This window comes from Carassius carassius, chromosome 5, assembly GCF_963082965.1.
Source record: "Carassius carassius chromosome 5, fCarCar2.1, whole genome shotgun sequence".
NCBI lineage: Eukaryota > Metazoa > Chordata > Actinopteri > Cypriniformes > Cyprinidae > Carassius > Carassius carassius.
The window spans coordinates 2953152-2972758 of record NC_081759.1 but is presented as its reverse complement, the minus strand read 5'-3'; the positions used below and the strand labels follow the sequence as shown (position 1 = coordinate 2972758).

The 19607-nt window shown below is 35.9% G+C and overlaps 2 protein-coding genes across 5 annotated transcripts in view; one reads left to right on the top strand and one right to left on the bottom strand.

Annotated features, from left to right (window-relative positions):
* tnca (tenascin Ca) overlaps nucleotides 1-2954 on the top strand; it is a 54380-nt gene extending 51426 nt beyond the window's left edge. For all 4 annotated transcript variants that reach the window (XM_059549444.1, XM_059549445.1, XM_059549446.1 and 1 more), the window contains 4 exons: nucleotides 472-568; nucleotides 657-818; nucleotides 1232-1395; nucleotides 2190-2954. In XM_059549444.1, coding sequence (XP_059405427.1) covers nucleotides 472-568; nucleotides 657-818; nucleotides 1232-1395; nucleotides 2190-2300 — 534 coding nt within the window. In that variant the 3' untranslated portion in view covers nucleotides 2301-2954. The remainder of the gene's footprint in view (nucleotides 1-471; nucleotides 569-656; nucleotides 819-1231; nucleotides 1396-2189) is intronic.
* A 2636-nt stretch (nucleotides 2955-5590) lies between these two features.
* Nucleotides 5591-19250, bottom strand: LOC132140618 (TNF receptor-associated factor 2-like). Its single transcript, XM_059549443.1, has 11 exons — nucleotides 19107-19250; nucleotides 11855-12065; nucleotides 11112-11190; nucleotides 10920-11018; nucleotides 10661-10822; nucleotides 10510-10584; nucleotides 10344-10418; nucleotides 8981-9508; nucleotides 7418-7595; nucleotides 7175-7323; nucleotides 5591-6399 (listed from the first exon to the last, which is right to left on the bottom strand). The coding sequence occupies exons 2-11, from the start codon at nucleotides 12040-12042 to the stop codon at nucleotides 6181-6183; spliced, it is 1752 nt and encodes a 583-aa protein (XP_059405426.1). The 5' UTR covers nucleotides 12043-12065; nucleotides 19107-19250; the 3' UTR covers nucleotides 5591-6180.
* Nucleotides 19251-19607: the final 357 nt, after the last annotated feature.

Genomic DNA, 19607 nt, shown 5'->3' with positions numbered 1-19607 from the left:
AAATCAGAAGTGAGAGATATAAACTCACAACTGCAAGAAAAAAGTCAGAAATGTGAACTAAAAGGTTGTAATTACATTTTTTTATTATTATTATTATTATTCTGTGGCAGAAACAAGCATTCATAGGCAAAAGAACATAGAATCAAGGGTAAACTGAAATTTCACAGCATTTTAACACAACTTGTGCTATGTGAAGGCTACTTGCTATTGGATCATTGAGGGTAAATGTCATAGTACTGTATGTGACTACGCATTACGTCATGGACAGCTTACAACCTACAAGCTATGTTCTGACTTAAGAACGTGCCAAGAACTTACAAACAACTGGTGCAACCCTACCTTGGTCCTTAAAACAGCTCAAACAAGATCTCAATATGCAGAAAACAAAGTTATCAGAAGACAAAATGTGCAACTAAAGTTACATTTGGGTGAAAAACTGACCCGCTCCAGCGATTATGTTCATCTCCCCAGGTGTTCCTACGGCGTCAGAGCGGCAAGGTGGAGTTCTACAGGAACTGGAGGAACTACTCTGCAGGATTCGGTGACACGAATGAGGAGTTCTGGATCGGTGCGACTCAGTTTTAACAGGCCAAAGTCATTATAGCACTAAAATCTACTGGGTTTACTGACAGAGATGTCATGTCTTTGTCTTTCAGGACTTTCAAATCTTCACAAAATCACCTCAGCCGGTCAGTATGAGTTGCGCGTGGACCTGCGTGACGGACAGGAGAGTGTGTTTGCTGCCTACGATAAATTTTACATCGCAGATCCTCGTTCCCGCTACAAGATCCAGATTGGTGCATACAGTGGTACCGCAGGTGAATTGCATATACAGTACATTATGCATTTGGCATACACTTTTATCCATTGTCTTACATATTACACTTAAAAAAAAAAAAAAGAGGTTTTTGCAGTGATGTCATAGAAGAACCATTTTTGTTCCAAAACTGTGATGAACATTTTAGCAATCTAAAGAACTTTTTTTTTTTTACACTACAAAGAACCAATGGAAAAGTTCTTTATGGAACCATCAATGCCAATAATAATAATTTTAAAAAAAACTTTAAAAACCTTTATTTTTAGGAGTATCTCATGCAAATATGAGGATCGAAAGATGATTTATACATGCATACTTCATGATGCATAATTCCTAAATGATTTCTAATATTTCATGCACAACGATGGCAAAAGTGTTTTTTTATATTTAGCTTGTAATATTGTTTCTTTTTAGGTGATTCCTTGTCGTATCACCAGAACAGGCCCTTCTCCACCTATGACAATGACAATGACATTGCGGTCACCAACTGTGCCCTGTCCTACAAGGGAGCGTTCTGGTATAAAAACTGCCATCGAGTGAACCTGATGGGGAATTATGGAGACAGCAGTCACAGCAAAGTAAGTCAGATTTTCCACTTGCAGAACAAAGTAAAGAGCTGTTTTAACCAGTTACATTTTACATCAAAATTAAATTAAATATTTCCATATTAAGTAAAATTAAACACTGGAAACATGATCTCAGTAAAGATGACTTACCCCATTAAAAACCAAACACAGACCATACAGAGGCGCACACAACTCTGTAAAGTTGGATCCATTTTCTTATTCAACCAGATGTGCCTTTAGCGTTTGACTTTAGCGTTTGGTGTGAATACACCATAAGATTGACAAAAGTTATTTTTCATTGTTAGTTCTGGGGTTAAGTCCTTCTGAATGTAAAACTGTTCAACACTTTTGTTAATTGAGATACGTTATGTAAATATTAGATGAAAAACGTACTTATTTCACTTTGTAATTTTTATTTAGCTTAAGTTTTTAAACAAAAATTACTGAACATAAATAAATGGAAAGATAACAAAACCTAAAACTGGAAAAAAAATAGTAATATTTAACATAAAGAAAAAATTATAAACATGACAGGAGCACCTAACATTTCTAAAAATGTAACAAATGAAAATTGTACTAGTAAATTTTGAAAGGACCATGAACTAAGATTAATAAACTTGGTAGAAACATACAGTAGTATTTTTACCTTGCAAATATAATCCAAAAAATAGTCCAAGTCTTTAGGTTCAGTAATGCTTCAGATTCCCTCAAATAATATTTGAGTAAAGTACTTTACACCCCTTCATATACGACAGTGAAATGCTTTGTACCATATTTAAAATAAATGAAACTATTTCAATTCACAGGGCATCAACTGGTTCCACTGGAAAGGCCACGAGCATTCGATTCCTTTCGCGGAGATGAAGATCCGGCCAGTCAATTTCAGAAACTTTGAAGGCAGACGGAAAAGATCATAGACTTTAAATGTCCCTCTTTCTCTTTTTTCCAAAATCCCACACATCTCTCGTCACAGACAGATACAATTAGATCTCCTGAGTGAAACATTTCTAGCCATTTGAACTCTGCCTTCCATGTTCTAACGTTATTGGACTAGAGAATGCCACCAAATACGGTTTCATTAGAGACAGAATATGTTATAAACAGTCGTGATTGGTGGAGGGTTTTCCATAAAGAGGCACGTGAAATGTGATATTTGAATCATGGTACAACATCTTCCTATAACAAACCTCAATTTTCAGAATGATTAAAGGAAATATTCACTGTATATCTTATACAGTTCTTGTTCAGAAGTCATTCCTCAACTGATTCACTGCCACACTCAGGTCTGACATACAGTAGCCAGGATGGTGCAAATAAGTGTTTTCTTTTAGTCAGTTTTCAAAATTAAAGAAGCACATTTCAATGTGATTGTTTTCTGAAAGGATTGTATTATGTATTATTTGATCATTTGTTTTAAAATTTATTTTTACAATGTTTTCTTTTCCCTCATAGAGTTCTCAATAACTATAATCCCTAAAAGTGTTGATTAAACTCAATCTCTTCTCCTGGAATGTGTCTGAAATTGATCTTCAACAAAATAGGAAATAAAAATGTCATTTTTAGTGATGGGATTTTTATGTGTTGTCAATTCCTCTTTACCTATCCAGAAAAAAAGCAAATAAATAAATAGTAATCTTCACATAGAAATGTGTTTTTAACAATTAATATAAAATATTTGTATTAAAATAATAATAATAATGAATAATATAATAAAATAATAATATAAAATAATACTATAATAATTATATTCATTGTTAAAAAGCACACACACACACACACACACACACACACACAGAGAGAGAGACTTAAATATTATATAATAGATAATACAAATGTATAATTATGTTATTATTAGTTGTTATATATATATATATATATATATATATATATATATATATATATATATATATATATATATATATATATATATATATATATATATATATATATTCTTATTTGTTCTAAAACAGCCAGCAATGTTAATTATGCATAATAGCATAATGCATTTGTTTGTGACAGTGTAATTGTAGTCTTTATAAAACCAAGCGACTGAGCAGACCATGACCATGAGATTGTAAAACATCAACAGTAGCCAAGATCAAGGTATGTGAAATGTGTTTTTTTTTTATGACCATTTTTTTTGCATGTTACATAGAAACATACTTTGATAAAATTAAAATAGATAAAGGTACAGGAAAAAAATGTACACGAAATGAAGGTTTGGCATTAATTACTGTAGCTTATTTTTTGGTACATACAACATTTAGTAACGTTTGTTAGCCAGAATAACTATTCATTAAAAGTAATAAAATGCTGTGAATGAGCAGTCCATTGTTATGAATTTTACAAATCTGTAAGTTTATAATTTGCACTGTAATATGCTTGAAAAATTAGCTGGGAATTTCACCTGGCACAAATCTCAATTTAAAGAGAAAAAAAGTGAAATTACATTTTAGTTTTTATAAAATTGCACATGTTAAGTTTGACATACATTCAATCAGTTTTCATTAAAGGACAGATCATCATCTAATAACTCTAACAGCACTTCACTATGCATATTTGGCACAAACAATGTCACAGAAACACAGTATAACATCTCTTTTTAACGTATGGAATTATTAACTTCGTCCCTTTTAATAAACGCCTCATTAGTATTGCAGTTTATAGATTCTCAGCTTTAAGATGAACTATTTCTCCTATCAAGTGATCGGATTTAGGTTATGGCAAGGCATCTCATGTACAAATTAATCTGCATTTCTGACAATTTACTAAGAAGTTAAAGTTAGTTTTAAACCACCATGACTGCACATGTACAGCTATATAAATAATATGCATTAAATATAATAAAATAGATGTAAACTGTATATACATATACTGTATAAAGAGTTTATGGTTATATATAAAGATACATATCGATCGCTTATATAGTATGAATACAGTATATTGATATCTGCTTTCAGTTTTTAAGAATAGAAGCAGTGTATCATATTAAATAATAATCATTATGTTTAATATTTATTTTATCCATCTCTAAAGTATGTCAGCAGTGGTGTCGTCACTCACTGGATGAGTAAACTGTGTGTGATAATACATATCATGTGCATTTGCAGATTGAGGCTCCCCATGCACAGAGAAGTTTCAATAGTTGTCATAACTGGTTTAAAATCAGTGGATTCTGGTTAACTAGTTACACCCCCCAATGCCAAATATAAAAGAGAATTGTATAGCAAACGTTTTCAAATGCTTGGTCCTGTGTAAACATCTCAATTTAGACTAGAAAATACACAAAAACTGCCTCGTACCTCGTTTGGCAGTGAGAAGAATTGAAAAGGAATTAAATACAAACTCGCACTCTATGAAGCCGACAAGCACTACAAACTCAAGCTCGTTAACTGTAGAAATATTCTTATTTGCAAAAGTAATAAGACTCGTCTTGTTTCTTATAAATATACAAAATGCAATGTAATAACTTGAATATTCATGTGCACAAGACTCCAGCTCCAGACACCTACGGTAAGATTTATACCATTTTTACCCTTAAACTTCAAACTATCTTCCACAGATGTATCCAAACAACGATTAAAGGAAATCCACCATCATGACCCTCACTATACTCACTGTGGGACAATTAAAAAAACTGTTTAGCACTACAGGAGCACAATTTATCCACTTCGACATGCAAATTGCAATTTATAACAATGCTAAGCAGCGTGTTTGTTTATTAAATCGTTTAATTAGAGGATGCATTGAGCTGCTGATAATATTAACACATTTTACTGTGATTAAATCCCATTTTCCACCTACAGTAATTAGTACAGTAAATGCAAAACAGCTTATGTTCTGCTGTAGAGTTTAAAAGAATAGTTCAAACTAAAATAATTTGCTGAAAATGTACTCCGTCTTAGGGCATCCAAGATGTAGATGAGTTCGTTTCATCATTGCAACAGATTTGGAGAAGTATATCAGTTTTTCACCAATGGATCCTCTGGCAGTGAATGGGTGCCGTCAGAATGAGAGTCCAAACAGCTGTAATCCACAACACTCCAGTCCATCAATTAAAATCTTGTGACGCCAAAAGAAAAAAATCCCTCAAGAGATTTTAACTTCAAACCGCAGTTGCTTTTGGCCAAGATACGAGTTCAGAATTCATAATAATGCTTCCTTCCAGTGAAGAAGTCCATCCCTGTTGTCCTTTCACATCAAATTCCATTCCATTTGGGACTGTTTTAGCTTGCGTTTGATCTGTGCATATTTCTCTCCTGATTCAGTCGAGAAGTCTTTCATTGGAGAAAGCAATAAATTGGATAGAGACCTCGTGTGCAGTTTAAAATGCCTTGATGGATTTGTTTCTTCCATACATTTTGTCTTCACAGGTCAACTGCTGGACTGGAGAGGTGTGGATAATTGTGATGTTTTTATCAGCTGTTTGGACTCTCATTCTGACGGCACCCATTCACTGCAGAGCATCCACTGGTGAGCAAGTGATGCAATGCTACATTTCTCTAAATCTGTCCTAATAAAGAAACAAACAATCTACAATTTTTGGCTGAACTATTCCTTTCGATTTTCCATTGTAATCTATGTAACTGGACCGGACTTCACGTTCAATTCCAGTGTTTCAAGACAGTTTTTTCCTATTGCAGAGCTCAACCAACCATTTCCGGAACTATGCATCAGTGCAACATTTGTGACGGATTAGCACATGCAGGGAAACGTGTCAAAACAGACGTTGTGGAACAAATCTCCTGCTGTGGTGAAGCAGATCCTGCGTCACCATGCTGTACGAAAGTAGAACACCTAAAGGCCAGTGAGGTCCACGATGGCTTTGATGAAGATGGTGTCGTCGCGTATGTATGAGTTCTTGCCCTCCAGCTTGGACAGCGGGCAGAAGAGCGGGCAGCCGCTGGCGATGTTCATATCGCTTACAGGCCTCTGGAACGAGGAGGAAGTGATGTCGGGACGGAACGCGTCGATGATGTGCTCTCTGTTACTCTGATCCAGCAGCATCAGCGTCACCTGGAAGAAAGTTACTAACTTCAGCTCACAAACACATAGCAATGCATGCATTTTGAATGCATTTAGGATAGGTTAGGCTGTGATAATTGGTTCATTTCATTTTCCTTACCTGCATTGCCTTGGTTAAAACACAGAATGTTAATACTATTCTTAATATTAAAATAGATAATCCAATATATAATTTAATAACTTAAAATATACTAATATATATTTATATATTTAAGTCATATATATATAACACGCAATTGCGAGTTATAAAGTCAGAATTGTGAGATATATACTCGCAATTGCAAGAAAAAAACTCTAAATTTCATGCAACTTCATATCTCACAGTTCTGCCTTTTTCCTGGAATTGCAAGTTTATATCTCGCAATTCTGACTTTATAAATCTTAATTTTGACTTCATAACTCACAATTGCCAAAAATATGGGTCAAAATATTAGTTTTTCTTTAATGCCAAAAATCATTAGGATATTAAGTAAAGATCATGTTCCATGAAGATATTTTGTACATTTCCTTCCATAAATGTATAAAGACATAATTTTTAATAAGTAACATGTATTGCTAAGAACTTCATTTGAACAACTTTAAAACTGATTTTCTCAATATTTAGATTTTTTGGCACCTTCAATAGTTGTATATCGGCCAAATATTGTCCTATCCTAACAAACCATCAATGGAAAGCTTATTTATTGACTTTTATGACTGGTTTTGTGGTAACAATTAGCATTAGTCTGAAGACAATGAGTCTAAAAAAAAGAAATCTGTGATGTACCTTCTGATTGAATGGCCATTTGAGCAGTGCGTCACTCGTTCCTCTCATCACCACAAAAAACAGCGAGAGATGCGTCCCACGACCTGTCCCGTCCCCGTTCAGGTAAATCCGCAGGCACATCTTATATCCGTACTTGCTTGTGTAAAATGCTGAACAAAACCAAAGAGCATGTTGGTCCAAATATATAACTGACAAATCAAAAAGAATTACAGTGTCTATTCTGACTAATGTGGTTGTTTTTACCGGGTGAAAACATGGCAGGCGCCCGTCCAGCAATGGCATCTTGTCTCTTTTTTGTGAAATCTGATATCCGCCAGATGAAGACGCCATCAAACGTGGTGGCAGACATCTCCCGCAATCTGCCCTCCATTTCAGCCACAGTCAGGTCTTTAACGCCCACCTGCCGCTCCAGCTGACGAACCTGCATGAGACACAGAGAGACATGATGGAGAAATACGGACGTGGTGAGGCCGTTTGATTAGATTTAGAGCATAATTGAGTCTCACATGGCAAAGAAAGATGTGATCATGGATCACAATGTGAACCCTTTAAATCCTACTGTATTATATTCAATAAGAACCACAATATCTACAACAACTGAACTTTTCTAAAAAAAAAAAAAAAAACTCTACTACATGCCTTCTGTTGATTCACTGATAAAAAAAGCATTTTATGTAATTGTACAAATGTTCACTTTCAGCTTGTGCTTCACTTATCTTTTTTGCTGTGAAATACTGTAAGAATAGCTCTTATATTGTTAGTAATAATTCCAGATGAACACTTGATTAGCTATACATATTTTCTTTTTAAATAATGTTCAAATATGAGTATCAAATAAGACCATCTGCCTTTTGAGGAACATTTTTTGTTTGTTCATCTCTCAGTCATCATTGTATTGGGTTGCATATATGATTTGAAACTACAGAGCTTTGATTATAAAACTAAGCAGTTTATAAATATAATCTTAAAAAGTCATATTAATGAGAGATGTACTGTAGTGTGACAACTTCACGAAAAAAAAAAAAAAATATATATATATATATATATGCTTAAAATTACCCTATTTGTATTTTAAAAGCTTCCATTTTATTAATACTATTATTATGTGTTCTCTTAGTTTCATTTATATATTTGCATACATGCATATAGATTTTTATATAGAGAGAAAATATGCAATATTAGCCTATATGTAAATTTTTATTTCTTCACAAAAATACATTTCTATTCGAATCCATCATCTAAAAAAGCGTCTAAGTTATGTTATTACTAAGTTATTACTATTGTTATTTTTAGAAGTAGTAGTAAATACAAAAATTTTTACTGATTCACAATAATAAATAATCACTTCATGTTAAAATGTGAATATCAAATATGGCCATCAGTCTTTTAAGGGATCATCGTTGTATTTGCAATGCATTATATGTTTTGAAATGATAGAGCTTTGATCATTAAACTACGCATTTAAATATCATCTTACTGAGACATATTATGGAAGTTATCTGATAGTATCTGCTATAGTGTTATACAAGTCTCATTGATTTACATTACAATCTATCTGAGGTTGCTTTGTCTTTTTGGCCATATAAATATCAGATTCTACATCAAATTGCATATTTTGCTCCGTTGGGGCCTCTGAATAAGATTGTGCTGTTTTTCTTCCATATTCTCACTATATAATACTATATGAGACATAAAAGCCTGATGTATACACAACATAAACACATATGCAACCTAAACCTTCAATAAATTGTTCCATTTAAAATAAATTCGGACTATTATTTCATATATCAGTCTTAACAGGGTTACCTTGTTGCTTAGAGCCTCGATTTTGTCCTGATCGAGTCTGTGTTGGCGGTTGCTGGCCTCCATGGTGGTTGCGAAGCGCTCCACTTCTCGGTTTAGTACACAGACCACGTCTTCAAACGTCCCCGCCTTCACCTCCAGCTCCTGGCAGCGACGGCCCAGATCTGCCACCTTGGTCTTCTCGCTGTGCAGCTGGAGCTCCAGCGCTGCGCCCACCGAGCTGGGCAGAGGAGTGAAGGAGGTGGGCAGCGTGGTCGGAGGCACAGAGGAGGACGAGGATGAGGATGAAGAGGAGGGGACCCCCTGCACGGGAGGTCCGGTCGGGCCGGGGATGGCGCTCAGCTGACTGACTCTGGTCTCCAGGTCTCGGAGCGCCTGGTGAAGCTCGTGTGCTTTACGACCGGCCAGCTCCAGGCTTTGGGGCTGCAGACCCTCCAGACTGACCTTCATGCCCATGATGTAGTGCAACAGCAGGTTGAGATGTTCGTGAGCACAGGCACGCTCGTGATCGTGGATCTTCTCCTTCTCCACCTCAAAGAGAAACCAGCTGGATTAAACTTCAGCATGTAACTCGTCCCATCTGATTTATTCTACAGATGTGAATGTAAACGTTCACGTCGTGCAACTGCACTGTGAGTTGAGTTCAACACAGGATATTTTTAATTTCACTTTATGTTTTTCTTTTTTTTCTATTTGGTTTGAATTTATTTTTGAATTATTATTATTATTATTACTAAATTAAGCATTTATCAATATATTGAATCAGCATTTATTTTCATTATTTTATTATTTTTGCCTAGGTTTTTCGTGCTTTAGTCATTTTTATTAAATTAATATTATTTAAAAATGCATTAAATATGAATCAAATATTAATGTTTTTATATATCTATTTAGTTTTAATTTCTATTTATTTTAGTTTTAGAAATTTGTAGTTTTTATTTCACTTTTTTGCAGTCATTAAGTTTTTTTGTTGTTGTTGTTGTTGTTGGTTTTTCATCTACATTTTATTTTACTTTATTTCAGTTAAACATTTATAAAATCCATTTGATTTGTTTGCTATTTCATTGCTGTTTTCTTAACATTGTATATTGCATTCTTTATTATTTCTTTTCACTTTAATTGTGTAATTTTGTTGCGTTTCTCATTTTTATTCATGTTTTTGAATGTCTACAAAGTTCAACTAGTTAAACTAACATTTAGCATTTAGTTTTAACAGTAACAACCCTGTGCTGTATGTACATTATGTTGTCCACTGAGTTTTGGGATGGAGAAGAAAAAAAAAGGGTATTTCATGACCATTTTTGGACTTCAACTGATTGTGGTTATTTTTGTCAAATTTAGTAAACTACATGAAAACTGTACTTACTGACAAGTCGCAGCCAACCAAATGATATCTGCACGGAGTCCTGAACTTGCTGCAGAACTTGATGTGGTCAACATACTAAAAAGAGGAGAGCAAAGAATCCATACCTGTTGCTTGTTCTGTTTTTTGAACTCAGTGTAACTGAGTGATAAGCTTTTGATCAGCACACCTTTTCTCTGGGGATTTTCTTCTTCGCACATCCTTCACAAATCATAGGATATTTGGGACAGATCTCATCATGGGCCTGTGAAAACACAATATTTTGTGCCATAAAGAGCTTTTTTGTGATCTTCCGATCTTTTCTCCGAGCACTTACTTACCTTGATGTTTTTGAAGTGAAATGGCTCTTTGCAGTACTTGCAGTTGAGCGTTCTCTCAGGACACTCGCGTTCATTATGACGCTCCTGTTCGTTCAGTCTAATGAGCTCTTTGCACAAAGGACACGGCAGAATCATGAACTCACACTTCCCCTCATGGCTCAACTACAAAAAAACAGTGATATGACACATGTAACTCACTGAATAATGACAAGCTGTCCATTTACACTAGATATTTACAGTATGCACATGTAGTAGTTACCTCATAATCTTTAATACTGCCTTTCCAGGAGCAGCCTTCGTTGAAGCACACAGCTGGAAGATTTTCAACTTCTCTTCTGGCAGCATTGTCGGGAAACGCCTGCAAGAAAACACAGAGAATGTGCATGCTCTGCAATAAAAGGATTTGGCTTTAAAAACACTCACAAGTCTGGATATTTGCATTTGCACTTACGCATCCTTGTATGAGGATCGACGTGGTCTCTTCGAAGATGTCCTCCTTGATACAGGCATTGCATTTCTGCGGTCCAGATCTAAAATGGCAATGCGACACACATGTACTATTTTGATATATACATATATTAGACACATAATGTATTAAATTGATACAAGTGACAGCAAAGTCATTGATAACTGATGCTTTGGATGATTCAAATAAATGCTGTTCTTTCGAAGATTTTCTATATTTATTCCTGAAAGAATCCTGAAGAAAGTGCATCTAGGTTTCCACAAAAAAATATGAAGCAGCAAAACTGTTTTCAACATTGATAATAATCAGAAATGTTTCTTGAGCAGCAAATATATAACTGTATTAGAATGATTTCTGAAGGATCATGTGACACTGAAGACTGGAGGAATGATGCTGAAAATTCAGCTGCGCATCATTGGTATAAATTACATTTTAACATATATTCACATAGAAAATAGTTATTTTAAATTGTAATAATATTTCACATTTTTACTGTAATTTAGATTTTTTTTTTTTTTTAATGTTGCCTTAGTGAGCAGAAGAACAAAATCTTACAAACTTCAAACTTTTTAAAGTGATGTTCTCAAAAAGAATCATCATTCCAGTATTTTTGAGATTTATAAAATTTCATGTCATTTGCCTTAATGATCTTCGATTTAATGTTTTAAAGTCATCACATCAGAAGTGCATTTTATCGGCATCTGTTTTCGATCAGCAGACTGAATTACCCAACAGTCCGGTTGAAGCAGTAAAAACAAAAGCGATGGCCGCACTGCGCTTGGAACGGTCTTCTCAAAATGTTCTGACAGCAGTTGCATAAATGTTTGTCTTCAAGTTTGTTGGCCAGAATCTTCTTTGGGAAACCAGGCTTATTGTTCTCCATGGAGGATGGGGGGGAGGGTTCTTGAGCAGCCATGTCCTCCTCTAAACCTTCCTGATCTGAACAAAAGAGAATCCACAGTGGCATAAAACACCTATTAAACAGATAACAACAGGGACCTTCAATTAAGAATAAAGATAATTACACAGCTCTCTGGAATTCTTGATTCTGATTGGTCAATATGTGGTCTAATTTGTATAATCATAAAGAATTGTATGTAGAGCCCAGTCTCATGAAAATGCGAATAAATAGTACGCCAAATAAAAACGCAAACTCGTGGTATTGATACGCAACAATGAACACTGGCGTGCATATGATACAAAATTTGTTAGCGTGCATATGTTACGCAGGTCTATGATCTACCCCACAATCCTAAACCTATCCATCGCGTAGCATATGCACGCCAAAGTCCATTTTTGATATCAATACCACGAGTTTTCATTTTTATTTGGTGTACTATTTATACTTTCATGAGATTGGGTTAGACTGTATCACTCTGCTATGGAAGCTTGTTTCTGCCATTGAATAAAAAAAAAGTTTAAAAAAAAAGTTTATACCAGTTTATATATATCGCGATTCTGACTTTTTACCTCTAAAATCTGAGTTTACATCTCGCAATTCTGTTTTTCTTTATTGCTTCCGTCATAGAATAAAAATAAAAACTTTTTTCCTCATAATTGCAAGTTTGTAGCTCACAGTTCTGAGTTTACACAGTTCTAACTTTTTCAATATTGTGAGTTTATATTTTGCAATTCTGAGCTCATATCTTATCGTTCTGACTTTTTCCTCAAAATCGCATGTTTTTATCTCACAATTCTGACTTTTTCTTTAAAACTGCCGGTATTTCTTGTGAGATATAAATTCAGAATTGTGAAAAATAAAAAGTTGCAATTACAATTATTCCATGGCCAAAATGTCATGTCAATGTATTTATTTATTTGGTGAATCAGTAAGATAATTTAAAGTTAGGCAGACGATATTATAAAATAAACCCTTTAAGAAAGATGCAAAACCCTCAAATATATTTAAACTGTATAATTGTATCACTGCTATGAAAAAAAAAGTGAATTTCATCTCAAATTCAAACTTCAGAAAAAAAGTACAAATTAAAAAGACATAAACATAGAATTCAGAATTTTCCCCTGCAATTCTAATTTCAAATATCACAGTCCTAAGTTTTTCTCATTATTTTTTTTTTTTAAATAAAAAGCTACTTTTAATCTCACAATTGTACATTTATTCCTCTCAATTCTGAGTTTATATCTCACAGTCCTGACTTTTTTGAGAGATATTTCTTGCCAGCTATTTACTTTATATATATTCTTTTATTATTTTTATCCATACTCTGCAATCATAATTCAACATTTCGAATCAATATTTCATGTGAATGTATTTGTTTATTTGGTGAATCAGTGAGATAATGCAAAGTCGGACTGACATTGTCATGAAATAAACTCGTTCAGGGTAATGCAAAACCATCAGTTTTAAATTAAAGGTTAGTTCATCGAAAAATGAAAATGATGTCATTAATAACTCAACCTCATGTTGTTCCAAACCAGTGAGACCTCCGTTCATCTTCGGAACACAGTTCAAGATATTTTAGATTTACCGTATTTTCCTCCCTATAAGGCGCACTTAAAAGCCTTTAATTTTCTCAAAAAACGACAGTGCACCTTATAATCCGGAGCGCCTTATATATATGGATGGGTATCGTTAAGGTTTTAACGGTATTACTACTCTTACCGATACTGCTTAACGGTCCGGTACTTTAACGGTATTCTTACGGTACTTTGTGTTGTGTTACTTTGTGTTTCGTTAGGCAGTCGAAAACTTTGCATTTCTCTGTCTGCACATAATGCACATTTGAAAGATGCTTTGACAGATTGCTTGTGTTTCCGCCCTTACATGCAAAAATTTTGTTGCACTTATGACAACCAGTGTTGACTGCATCAACTCTAGTGAAGTATAACCACACTTTGGAACGTTTTGCTGTCTCTGCCATCGTCACTCTTTGTATTAAAAATTTCAGCAATGGATAAATGGATTTGCAGCACCAAAAACTGCTTGCAGTAGCACTGCTACTAAATTAATTTAAAAATCCACATACAGCTATCAGCTGTTCCTTCATCTTGGCTGAGCTTTCAACGTTGTTACTGAAAAGGTGAGGAAGCTACATGACCTGCGGTGCGCTTGCAGCATTCTGAAAAGTTGAGATGTTTTTAACTCGATGCGGTGCGGACGCGCCTGGAAAAAACGCGTGCGCGTCGCGAGCGGATCACTTCCATTATGAGCGCGCATACAGCGCGCCTACATTTGAAATAACGAACTTGAGCGCGCAAAAGACGTGATATGTCAACGGCCCCTTATGCGTGTGCGTGCGCCGCGCTCGTTCTTGTTGTGTGTGCGTGTGACTGACAGACAGCCTCCGCGGCATGCATAAGAGATCTCGCAGATCTCACAGACAAACGTCTTAATAATATCACAAATTAGAAATGTTTGGTAAGATAAAATGTGCACGATAACATTATTAAGCAAATCTCTTCGCCATCGTCACTCTTTATTATTAAGCGGGAGTTTTTGTACTGTGTGTGTGCGCCGCGCTCGTTGTGGTGTGTGTGTGTGTGACTGACAGACAGCCTCCGCGGAGCGCATGAGAGATCTCGCAGATCTCACAGACAAACGTCTTAATATGATCGCACATTAGAACTGTTTGGTGAGATAAAATGTGCACGACACATTATTAAGCAAAAATACATAGTACATTAATTTTTCCCCTCCAGTACCGAGAGGTACCCAACCCTACTTATATATGGATCAAGGCGCTCTGTCAAAATGTTGACATTCCCTTTAGCACAGCTCCATCTAGTGGATGCATAACGCAAACCCAGTCAAACGTTTGACTGCAGTATCTTCTATTCTACAGGTATGCGCCTTATAATCTGGTGTGCCCTATATATGAAAACAGTTCTAAAATAGGCCATTCATTGAAGGTGCACCTTATAATCGCCTTATAGTGTGGAAAATACGGTAGTCCGAGAGCTTTCTGTCCCTCCATTGAAACTGTGTGCACGGTATACTGTCCATGTCCAAAAAGGTAAGAAAAACATCTTCGAAGTATGTGACATCCATGTGACATCAGAGGGGTCAATTAGAATTTTTTTGAAGCATCGAAAATACATTTTGGTCCAAAAATAGCAAAACTCCGTGTCTGTTGTGAGCACGTTCACTGCAGTTTGTGATATCCGGTTTGCGAACTAATCACTCGATGTAACCGGATCTTCTTGAACCAGTTCACCAAATCGAACTGAATCGTTTTAAAACGGTTCGCTTCTCCAATACGCATTAATCCACAAATGACTTAAGCTGTTAACTTTTTTAATGTGGCTGACACATAGGCGTCGATTTCGGGGGGGACGGGGGGGACGTGTCCCCCCCAGATTTCGTCATGAGTCATTTTGTACCCACCACTTTTTTTTTTTTTTAAAACCTCGAGTTCTGCTGCTGCGCTGGCTACACGCTTTTCTGTTCATTAAAACTGCAACAACTGTAACATTGGGGTACGTTCTAGGTTGGGGGAGGGGGAGTCATCGTGTCACTGTTATTATTTTCTCTATAAACGGTTTCAACGGCAACAACATAAACAAACGTTACAGCGCATGCGCGCTTTTGCGGACCTAACTTAACTTCCGGTAGACTTCCAAATAGAATCAATAACATCAGCCAAGTCCCTCTAGAGTAGATATTTTTTGATAACAAACAAAATATGTTTGCTGCATGGATCAGGCGGACTTAATGAGAATGCAAATCCATTCTTTGCCAATAGGAGATGTTTTAAAGCATAGACATAAAGCGCGAGAAATGGAGGTTTCCCCAGTAACAGCTGTAAACAAAGTACGCTCACACACGCTGCTTTATCAGGCATATAACATGCAAGTCTTCCTTCAGAAATACAGCGATATAAAAAACACCTGTGCCTCGTTTTGATATTTAAACATATAAATGTAAGGGATTATTATTATTAAACGTGCAGTACATAACGTTACTCATGTTTATTCAGCGAAGCCTTTTTGAAAATCGATCAGTTTTAAAATTGTGGTGAGTTTCCAAAAATAAATAAATGTATGGGAAACACACCCCGCAGCACAACCACCTGAGCCCTCAGTCTACTCATCGCCTTGACTTTAACCGCGTTTGTAGAAGGCACTGCAGCCAGACCGATATACACAACACAGACCGGAAGTTAACTTAGGTCCAGGCGCGTGCGCCCGATGAAACCGTCTATATGACTATCGCGCTTCTTTTTTTTAAAGAATGTTTTTCAAATGAGTTGACAGTTTGGAATGGACAGTGAACGAGCAGGAACGAGGCTACCTAGTCTTTGCTGGGATTGGCCAGAATTTCTGGCGAATGTATCATAGACGAGCAAGTCATTTAGCCTTCATACAATATCACAAGGTTGCATCCTAGTGCCATGGACTATAACATATCAAAGTGATAACTTGTAGAACAAATGGATGTTGTTGTACACACAGCAAGGGTCTGCAGACCATTGACACAAAGGTAAGACGCGATAACTTATGTTTATTAAGATTTGCTGGTATTATAGCTAGGTCTTGTGCATTTGCACACAAGGGATCGGCTGTTTTAATTCTTCTCTTGCAATTAATGTTACGTTAGACTTCCTTAGCCACCAACTTAATTAGCTAGTTACGGTTTGCGTTCATACAGCAAGTGTTGGGGGAGATGATTGTTGAGTAGTCAGTATCTTGTTTAATTATTGCTTGAATCTATTGCTGAATTCTGAAATAATTGTGATGATGATGATGATGATGAGGAATGGATCAAGTTTTAGTCAAAATGCCTGATGTAGATTGGATGGATGCATGTTGTTGTGAATTGAGAGCAGTCAGATCATGGTGTGATAGTCAATAGTGTTCATGTGCTACACGTATTTTTGCTTTTTCAATCTTGATAAAAGTGAAGTGACATTCAGCCAAGTATGGTGACCCATACTCAGAATTTGTGCTCTGCATTTAACCCATCCGAAATGCACACACACAGAGCAGTGAACACACACACACACTGTGAGCACACACCCGGAGCAGTGGGCAGCCATTTATGCTGCGGCGCCCGGGGAGCAGTTGGGGATTCGATGCCTTGCTCAAGTGCACCTAAGTCGTGGCACTACAAATTGAAATTTGTAGTGCTTAAGTTGTGTTGTGTGTAGATATGGTAAATTGTACTGGGAATTAAATCAAATTATTACATGGCTTGGTTGAATTCCACTGTAGAATGAAGTCTGTTATTTCTTGATAATAACACCGTTGCCATGAAAAACAGAGCGTTGCTATGGACGCGGCAGGATTCTAATCGTAGAGACGGAACTATTTTCTTTAGCGGAAGCAATACAATCGTGTTTAAATCAATAAACTCTTTTTTAAATCAATATTTTGTGTCAAATTATTGATTTATTTGGTGGGTAGCCATGTAATAAGCGGGATAATGTAGCGCGAGGCCCGATTTTGGGTTAGATTTTTTTCCCCGTTTTCAGTGGTTATAACAAAGCAACATGAAAGAGAAATTTGGTAATCATTGTTTAGGTACATTAAACCACGTCATGGCCATGTCATATTGTCAACATGGTACTTATATGATGATATGAAGCAGATTAGTGGGTCATATATCATATGTCTAATGCTTTGTACGGCTTTCTTCTTCATAAAACGAGTCGGACATCATCACATTTTTGTATACATTTTTATTTATTTACATTAATAAGATACAGGACGTCTTTCAAAACATGACCTGCGCGAAAGAGAGAAAAAAAAAAATGCATCATTGTACCCAGCACTTCTGAAAATGCACTTCTGAATGCGTCTCTGTCCCCACCACATTTCAAACCAAACTGACGCCCATGGGCTGACACTCCCTCTGAGTTCAAACAAACCAATATCCCGGAGTAATTCATGTACTCAAACAGTACACTGACTGAACTGCTGTGAAGAGAGAACTGAAGATGAACACCGAGCCGAGCCAGATAACGAACAAAAGACTGACAGTACTGAATAAAGTCGTAGTTTTTGTTATTTTTGGAGCAAAATGTATTTTCGATGCTTCAAAAAATTCTAACTGACCCTCTGATGTCACATGGACTACTTTGATGATGTTTTTCTTACCTTTCTGGACATGGACAGTATACCGTTCACTCAGTTTCAATGGAGAGACTGAGAGCTGTCTGACTAAATCTAAAATATCTTAAACTGTGTTCTGAAGATAAACGGAGGTCTTACGGGTTTGGAACGACATGAGGGTGAGTCATTAATGACATAATTTTAATATTTGGGTGAACTATCCCTTTAAGATCTTCCTGATGATCTGACTGCGGTTTGTTTCACATTGAATGTTATTGTTACCTAGCTTTTTAGCAAACAATTTACTTTAAAGAACTTAATTAAATAATCACTAACATACAAAATGTAGAATTGCACCTAACACATTTGGTGTGGTTTATTATATTTTTAGAAACATATTTCTTGCTGTTTGTAAGCACATTATGAACAATAAATAGCATTATTATTTGTGCATTTATACAATTTATTGCATTTGATAAGATTGACATCCTCTGCTAGCAATTGCACAGAGTGAAAAAAAAATGCTCTAATACACTTTTTTTTTTTAACGAAGCTTTCAAGTGTGACAGACTCACGCACAGCAGGCCACATAATATGAAACCGTCATCCCTTTGTTTCTGTTTCAGTTTTGCTTGTATGCTTTGCTTGTTTCAGCAAACAATGTATATTATACTGTAAATTGGTGGAAACGTCCACATGAAACACGCACAAGAACCCTTTATGCATATCTCAAAGCACTTTTGTCGACCATGCTGCCCGTCGATATACATCATACAGTCAGCTGACAAATGCACATCTCATCTTTTCCTCTGTTGCTAAGCAAATGCATCATCTCTCGGACGGTTGTTGCGTGCGTTCTGTACCGCCACGCCTCTTTTACATGCATTAAAGGGATATGGCGATCCTGACAATAAACATGAATGCGACAAAATAAGAATCAAAGAGTGCATTATGAGCACTCTGACTTACCGCTCAACAAGGAGATTTGGCTTTCATTTGCTCGGTTGTGCTCGTGTTCGGCTGGATGGAGGCGCGCGGCACGGCTGCTGTGTTTTGGTGGTCGACATTGTTGAGAAGAGCGCGTGCTCTTTCACTGAATTACGTCATAATGTGAGCGTGCGCTGGGCTTTTGAATCTGAGTTTTTTTTTTTTTTTTTCAGGAGGTCTATCTGTCTATCACGATAACCTCTACAAACGCAGGCAACATTTTAATTTGGTGCATAACGTAGATACATAATATACATTTAAATGTATGCTAGTCATTTTTTAATTTATTATTACTGTCAGTATTATTTTGTTTTGTGCATAATGTACATATAGTAAATAATATTCATACAAATGTGTAATATTCATATTGACTGACAGATCTACTGTACATGTACAGAATCGTGTGTAAAGCTAAATTAATGAATAATGATGATAATAGTTCTGAAAATAATTTCGAGGAATTTAGGAAAAAACTGAAATATT

Bases quoted from the DNA above. Each gene is read 5' to 3' on its own strand.
- LOC132140618 (XM_059549443.1), bottom strand. From the start codon at position 12,042: ATGGCTGCTCAAGAACCCTCCCCCCCATCCTCCATGGAGAACAATAAG. The intron at 9,509-10,343 runs GTAAGTACAGTT...TTTCTCTTTGAG, and splicing joins TGGTTGGCTGCGACTTGTCA to GTGGAGAAGGAGAAGATCCA. The intron at 7,324-7,417 runs GTAAAAACAACC...GGTTTTGTTCAG, and splicing joins GCCTGCCATGTTTTCACCCG to CATTTTACACAAGCAAGTAC.